The sequence below is a fragment of the Polyodon spathula genome, chromosome 24 (assembly GCF_017654505.1).
Source record: "Polyodon spathula isolate WHYD16114869_AA chromosome 24, ASM1765450v1, whole genome shotgun sequence".
Lineage (NCBI taxonomy): Eukaryota > Metazoa > Chordata > Actinopteri > Acipenseriformes > Polyodontidae > Polyodon > Polyodon spathula.
In genome coordinates this window covers 18,854,163-18,861,845 of record NC_054557.1, presented here as the reverse complement: position 1 = coordinate 18,861,845, position 7,683 = coordinate 18,854,163, and the positions used below count along the sequence as shown (strand labels likewise).

The window sequence follows — 7,683 nt, the reverse complement described above, 5'->3', positions numbered from 1 at the left end:
AGGCTGCAGAGTCCTATTTTACTGCAGTGTACTTGAGAAGCGATCATCTCGTGAAGGTGCCCAGTTTAACTGCCATGCAGTGTTACGTGTACTGGCCTTTGAATTAAAATGACTTGACAGTACAGTGTTTTACTGTCAAGACTACCACAGCATTGAAGCATCTGTGACTTATTTATTTTCTGTTACGATGCAAATCTCAGTTTTTCATTAAGTAGAGATGCAAAGCTCTTATGTGTATATATACACAAACACACACACACACATAGTGCAGTTTGTTAATAAGAATCACTGATATAAGGTATTAGTAAGGTATTTTTGAAATAATACTCTAATTGCTGTCCCTTAAAATAAGGTGTGACCATAGTGCCTGGAATAGCTATGTTTGATGGGTTCAATGTTAGAAACATTGCCCAAACTCTAACTCTAACCCAACCCTATACTAACTCTAACCCATAGCCCTAACCCTAACCCTAACCCTAACACATAGCCCGAACCCTGACCCTAACCCCAACCCCAACCCATAGCCCAAACTCCAACCCATAGCCCTAACTCCAACCCATAGCCCTAACTCTAAAATCCTCAAAAAAGCATGTTCTTCTTTTACTATTTAAAAAGGAATCCTGGCCGTACAGTCGGTGCTTCCCACAGTCCTTCAGGGGCATGTTCCACCCTCTGCTGTACTCCCTGGTCTTCATGCTGGGGTTGCTAGGGAACGGGCTGGTCATAGCCGTGCTGCTGCAGGTAAAGCGCTCCTGGAACGTGACGGACACTTTCATCCTCCACCTGGCGCTGGCCGACTCCCTGATGGTCGTCACGCTGCCGTTCTGGGCCGGCGAGGCCGTCCACGGCTGGATCTTCGGAACCGGGCTCTGCAAGCTTGCTGGGTTCACTTTGAAGGTAAGTATCAATTATACTCTATTGCAGCAGGAGGTTAGAGCCTAACCCTAAACACAATTTAACCCAAACCCTAACCCTAATTCTAATCCTAGCCGTAGCCCTAGCCCTAACCTTAACTCTAGCCCTAACTCTAACCCTAACTCTAACCCTAACTCTAGCCCTAACTCTAACCCTTGCCCTAACTCTAACCCTTGCCCTAACTCTAACCCTAACTCTAACCCTTGCCCTAACCCTAACCCTAACCCTAACTCTAGCCCTAACCCTAACCCTAACCCTAACTCTAATCCTAGCCGTAACCCTAGCCCTAACCCTAACTCTAACTCTAGCCCTAACTCTAACCCTTGCCCTAACCCTAACCCTAACCCTAACTCTAACCCTTGCCCTAACCCTAACCCTAACTCTAGCCCTAACTCTAACCCTTGCCCTAACTCTAGCCCTAACCCTAACCCTTGCCCTAACCCTAACCCCAGGAAACCCAAGCTGATATTTTCTAGGAGATATCTTGAGCTTCGGTCTTGCCACTATGGCCCTACCCCATTCCTCCTTCTTTCAGGTGAACTTCTACTGTGGGATATTCTTTCTGTGCTGCATCAGCTTGGACCGCTACCTGTCCATCGTCCGTGCGGTCCGGATGTCCAGCCAGGGGAAGACCAAGTTGGTCCGGGCCAGCTGTGTCACCGTGTGGGCTCTCTCCATCCTCATCAGCTTCCCGGACCTCGTCTTCCTGAAGGAAAAGAAGATCAAAAACGCCTCCTCTTGCTTTGATGAATCCACAATTCCCTGGCAGCTGATCCTGTCATTCAGGCTGATCGTCAGGTTCATCTTCCCCTCCGCGGTCATGGTCTTCTGCTACTCCAAGATCCTGTACAAGCTGAGCCGGTCCCAAGAGCTCCAGAAGAGAAAAGCCATGAAAGTGATCCAGGCTCTGGTGGTGGTCTTCTTTGTGTGCTGGATGCCGTACAACGTGGTCATCCTGGTGGATATTTTCTTGCGCGGAGGGGTCCCAGAAAGCAGGGCTCATCAGAGATGCTACCTGTACGTGGCGAGAATCCTCTCCCTCAATCTGGGAGCCCTCCACTGCTGCCTGAACCCCTTTCTTTACACTTTTGTTGGAGACAAGTTTCGGAAGAAACTCTTTCAATTGATCTGCTCCTGGGTCCAGAGGAAAGCCAGACCAAGCGACAGTCAGGGAAGATTTCCCCGAACGGCTGACACCTTGGCCAGTGTAAACCCAACCTCAGTTTAACACTGCTCTGTTGCAATTTGGATTAAGCATCTTTACATGCAATCAGCTCTGAGATCTCATCTCGGATAAGATAGCTAGATGACATAAGAGGAGACTAGGATAGCAAGTTTTATCAATCGGAAACTCAAAGTTGTGAAGATTTGTTTAGATTTATGATCGTTTATTTAACATCTTGTAATGAAAGAAACTACAAAATGAGAATAGCGAAAAGTCTCCCGGCAGCCATAACAGTAGCATTTGTACAAATCTAAAAGTGTTTACAGTGTGAAAAAATTTAAAAACAGCAAAAAAGCAATTCGTTATACCTTTTTTTGAGTTTTTACTCAAGTAAGACATCCCACTAGGTGACGTGCAAAACTTTTGTCCACAGCTGTATTGTCTGCCCATGCTCCTTCATTGCTGGCTGTGTCACATGGTTTTGTTTTTGTTATCTGCTTGAATAAACCTTCATTTTCATTTTATGCAGCAGGAAACGTAAAGAAAAAGAAAAGAAAAGAAAATACTGCAGACTTTATTTAGTCATGACAATAAAACATTTGAGTAAGCTGCAGAAACAGTAAGATACTATGACAATAAAACACACTCAGGAATTCGTGGGATAATACAGTTCAAATCGAAATCTTCTGCAGTGTCAAGGGGTATGACGCATCCTTTTCAAGGTCGATCGAGAGTTTGTTCCCTGGGTCTCCGAGCCCCTGCACAATGCTCAGGGTGGAAATGAAAGCGCTGATCAGAATTTTTAAAAAGTGCTTTTTGTTTTCATGATGGGGTGAGTAGTGCTGAAACTCCTCCCCCCTCCATCCCCATGCTCACAGACCGCAGCACAACTGCTTCTCTGTAGTTAAGAGCTAGCTTACCTTATAAAAGTCTCCCATAGTAAAAGCACAGCGAAGTGTAATCAAGCACGGTGAAAGCATGGTAAAGCACAGAGAGTTCTGGTAAAGCATAGGGAAGCATTGTAAAGCACAGAGAGGTCTGGTAAAGCATAGGGAAGCATTGTAAAGCACAGAGAGGTCTGGTAAAGCATAGGGAAGCATTGTAAAGCACAGAGAGGTCTGGTAAAGCATAGGGAAGCATTGTAAAGCACAGAGAGGTGTGGTAAAGCATAGGGAAGCATTGTAAAGCACAGAGACGTCTGGTAAAGCATAGGGAAACATTGTAAAGCACAGATAGGTCTGGTAAAGCACAGGGTAGCATTGTAAAGCACAGAGAGGTCTGGTAAAGCATAGGGAAGCACTGTAAAGCACAGAGAGGTCTGGTAAAGCACAAGGAAGCATTGTAAAGCACAGAGAGGTGTGGTAAAGCACAGGGAAGCATTGTAAAGCACAGAGAGGTCTGGTAAAGCACAGGGAAGCATTGTAAAGCACAGAGAGGTGTGGTAAAGCATAGGGAAGCATTGTAAAGCACAGACCATGCAAAACTGACCTGGGTAATCTTTTATAAGGGTAGTCTGCTGGGAATAAGTTAGAATACCACAGTTAGAACCACATCACACAGGTAACACATAGGTTAATATGCTGTGAATAACGATGCTCTACTATCATTTAACAAAATACACATATACCTTTACATATATGTGTATACATGGACTGCAGTGAGCCGTTTGTCTGTCACCAGTTTCAAACACCACGGCTTGAAAGAGGCAGTCTCTATTGAGCTGGTTGCTTCCTCTAATTCAGTTTCAGTTTCAGTCTTTAATCATATGTCTTTAGTTTACTCACCCCAAACCATCAAGCATCAAACAGGAGCTTTCACTCAACCAGACAGCACTCCCTCAGGAACCATGGGACAAAACGAAGACTATGTGAGTCTGGTTTAATTGCTCTGTTACGAATGCCAAAGAACTGAGTTTACGAAGCTTTTCATAGAAAGAGAGAGGGTCTTATTTGTGGGGAAAAGAGTCAGAGAGAGAGAGAGAGAGACAGAGAGACAGAGAGAGAGAGTTGCTGAGTTTTCTTTTTTACATTTAAACAGTTTTTGATGGGCCCTTTTTTTTTTATGACCCACGCATTTTTGTTTTCTTTATTATTATTTTTTTATTATTTTTATTATTTGTCAAAATGTTCTGCAGATTAAAACTCCAGGATATGAGAGCTGGAGATTCTAATGACTTTAGTTTGTGTTCTCCTTATGAAAGTGTCCTCATAGTAAAAGCAAAGCAAAGAGTAATGAAGCACAGTGAAAGCATAATAAAGCACAGGGAAACATTGTAAAGCAAAGAGAGGTCTGGTAAAGCACAGGAAAGCATTGTAAAGCACAGAGAGGTCTGGTAAAGCACAGGGAAGCATTGTAAAGCACAGAGAGGTCTGGTAAAGCATAGGGAAGCATTGTAAAGAACAGAGAGGTCTAGTAAAGCACAGAGAAGCATTGTAAAGCACAGAGAGGCCTGGAAAAGCGTAGGGAAGCATTGTAAAGCACAGAGAGGTCTGGTAAAGCACAGGGAAGCATTGTAAAGCACATAGAGGTCTAGTAAAGCATAATAAAAACAAACCATGTTAAACTAACCCTTATACAAGTTCCCCATAGTAAAAGCACAGCAAAGTGTAAAAAAGCACAGTGAAAGCCTGGTCAAGCATAGGGAAGCATTTAAAGACCTGCTAGGTATGGTATTGAAAAACATGGCAAACCGTAGTATAACCATGGGAAATGCATGGGAAAAGTGCAAAATACAGTGCAAAAAAATAAGGGTAGCTACAGTAAATATATAAATCGCTGGTGTATTTCTTCACACAGGACTATTATAACTACAATGATTCCTATACTGACTACCTAGAACCAAACTACACTGACTCGGAGCCCTGTAAACTAGACAGCACCTGGAAAATCAACCAGTCCTTCATACCAACTGTGTGCTCCCTGATCTTCGTGCTAGGGCTTCTGGGAAACCTCCTGGTGCTGGCGGTGGTCTCTCGCTACAAGCGGCACGGGTTCTCCCTGACGGACACCTTCCTGGTTCACCTCGCCGTGGCCGACCTCCTGCTGGTCCTCACCCTGCCTTTCTACGCTGTCCAGTACGCCAGTGGCTGGGTCTTTGGGACCGTGGCGTGCAAAATCACCGGCTGGGTCTTCTCCGTCAATTTATTCACCACCGTTCTCCTCCTGGCCTGCATCAGTTTCGATCGCTACTTGGCCATCGTCCACGCGGTCCAGCTCTCCTGGAGACAGAACTCGTGCTACGCCCACGTGGCCTGCGCCACCATCTGGGTGGTCTGCTCGGGCCTATCCGTGGTCGATTTCTACTTCCACGGGGTCCTGAATCTCAAGCAGCTGGGCGGGGCCAGCGTCTGCATGAATGACTTTGACTCCAAGAACGCCGACCGCTGGAAGACGGTTCTGCACATGCTGAATCTCGTCCTAGGCTTTGCTCTGCCGCTATTGGTCATGCTCTATTGTTACATCATGATATTCCGGTCTCTGTGCCACACCCCCCGTTTGCAGAAGCAGAAATCCCTAAAGGTGATCGTCTCCATTGTGGTGGCCTTCATTCTCTGCTGGGCGCCCTACAACGCTTTACAATTGGTCGAAGGCTTGGTGAGGGTGGAGGCGATTTGGCGAGGGTGCGCCCTGGAGAAGGCCTTGGATGTTGGGATCTTGGTGACCCAGAGCTTGGGGCTGGCGCACTGCTGCCTCAACCCGCTGCTGTACGCGTTCGTGGGCGTGAAGTTCAGGAAGGAGCTGGCTTTGTTGTTTAAGAGCTTAGAGGAACTGTGTCGCCGTGGCCAAAGGTTCAACCCCAGGAACAAGAGCAGAAGCAGCTGCAGCAGGCTGCAGAGATCCAGGAAAAATACCAGGTCAAGAAACTTCAGTTCAGACAGCGAGACTTCCACCACTGCTTACTCTGTGATGTTCTGAAGCCTGGTGGCCCAACGACTTCTATACCATTGTATCTGTCTACTTGACCATAGGCCAACATACAGCTGTGTGCAAACGTATCAGAACGCCTCAAGATTCGTTATTGATCTCCTTTATATACCCACCTGCATGAAAACCTCAGGGTGTGAGAATTTCAATTTCCACTCAGTAATCAGCTATATAGAAACAATAGGCTCTCTTGTGTGAGAATGTTAGCTCACTTTGCGCTTTAATTAATTAGGCATCCAAAACAACTTCTATAAAGTATCATTCTTCTTATCATTCGAAGGTCCATGTTCCTTTTCTCTTACTGTTTTAAACGAATTGCATGTGTTGCCTATTGAAGTCATCAGTTAAATTAATCACTAATTTGCCTGTTTGCACAATGTCCCCCGATTTTCAATTCCAGCGGTTTGATTTCACACGCACAGCAAATCAAAACTACAGAAGCAATGGGTGCTCAAGCATATGTGTACACTGCTGTAGGATTAAGCAATCAGGCGTTTGAGGATCCATGTATAGGTAACTACGGGGCTCTGATTTTCGGGTTAGATAATGCCCCTCCACTGGATTTTTCAAAGGTTAAGTCTGATTGGAGGCTGTGAAAACGCTGTCACAAATGGAGTTGCTAACCTAATGGATTTCTCCCTTTCTGTTATGTAGCTATTTTCAAACCCGACCATAGCCGCCTTCTCTTTCGGATTTAAAAAGCACGCAATTCTGCAAATCAATTTCCAATGATTTTCTATTTCCTAAGAGCGTGACTCGCATTAATTAAGATACTTGCACAGGGTCATCATAGTTATTTTTTTTTTTTTTTTTTTTTTTTTGAGACATTAAAAAGTTATGAAAAGGCAAAAATAACAATTAGCCTAAAGGCGTTTACCCTTTAAGAAAGCCTGCTTACTGCGTCCAAAACCAAATTTCAGCTTTGATGCCAAAGAAACCCATAATGGAGAAGTGAGATGTTGAAATAAACATTTTCTGTTGCGGCACCGTTAAAAATATATATATATATTTAAAAAAAAGCATCCCTTTTTTTTAGTTTCTATAATACAGTTTATATGGTCTTGCTTCATCGTTCATCACTAACAAAGAGACCATTGTTTAAATGTTATTTGTTATTTTGGAGACGTGTTTGTGTTCTACATCAGTGAGAAACTTAATCTATTTCGATTGATTGACGTCTTTACTAAATGTAAATGTATTAACTCGTCATTCAGCGGACGCTTTTATCCAAAGAGACTTCCAGAGACCAGGAGGGTGAGCTCTGCATCATTAACAACCGCTGCTGCTGCTGCAGAGTCTCTTCCAATAGGACCTCGGTTTTAGGTGTTGGCATAGTTAGGGCTGAATTTGTAAAAATAAAACGTATTAAAGCTAAGCACTGTCATTAGCTTAATGTGCACCAGTTGTGGTGTTTTATCGAGCTGTATCTGCTGTATTTTGAGTTGTTTTTTTTTCCCAAAACGTGTCAGATCTATCTAGCAGGTGAAGTTACACGACTGAAATATATTATCTACCTGAATACAATCACTGAATCATTAAAGGACGGAATTTACTTGAAACTATAAATGCTTATGGAAATACATTTTTAAAATCCAGCGAAATGATCTTTTTTTTTTGTTGTTGTTGTTTGGCAGTGGTCGCTATTTACAAATAAAGACTGTTTTGATGACTTAAATTCA

At 44.0% G+C, this 7,683-nt stretch overlaps 2 protein-coding genes across 2 annotated transcripts; both read left to right on the top strand.

Moving 5' to 3' along the window:
• Nucleotides 1-625: 625 nt before the first annotated feature.
• On the top strand, nucleotides 626-2,358 carry LOC121299368 (C-X-C chemokine receptor type 3-like). The gene is made up of 2 exons (XM_041227090.1): nucleotides 626-897; nucleotides 1,451-2,358. The coding sequence occupies exons 1-2, from the start codon at nucleotides 661-663 to the stop codon at nucleotides 2,141-2,143; spliced, it is 930 nt and encodes a 309-aa protein (XP_041083024.1). The 5' UTR covers nucleotides 626-660; the 3' UTR covers nucleotides 2,144-2,358.
• A 1,515-nt stretch (nucleotides 2,359-3,873) lies between these two features.
• Nucleotides 3,874-7,683, top strand: LOC121298906 (C-X-C chemokine receptor type 3-2-like). The gene is made up of 2 exons (XM_041226208.1): nucleotides 3,874-3,947; nucleotides 4,877-7,683. The coding sequence occupies exons 1-2, from the start codon at nucleotides 3,927-3,929 to the stop codon at nucleotides 5,993-5,995; spliced, it is 1,140 nt and encodes a 379-aa protein (XP_041082142.1). The 5' UTR covers nucleotides 3,874-3,926; the 3' UTR covers nucleotides 5,996-7,683.

Excerpts from the sequence above, each read along its gene's own strand:
- LOC121299368 (XM_041227090.1), top strand. The coding sequence starts at position 661 with ATGTTCCACCCTCTGCTGTACTCCCTGGTCTTCATGCTGGGGTTGCTA. Across the intron at positions 898-1,450 it reads TTGCTGGGTTCACTTTGAAG|GTGAACTTCTACTGTGGGAT; the intron begins GTAAGTATCAAT and ends TCCTTCTTTCAG.
- LOC121298906 (XM_041226208.1), top strand. The coding sequence starts at position 3,927 with ATGGGACAAAACGAAGACTAT. Across the intron at positions 3,948-4,876 it reads TGGGACAAAACGAAGACTAT|GACTATTATAACTACAATGA; the intron begins GTGAGTCTGGTT and ends TTCTTCACACAG.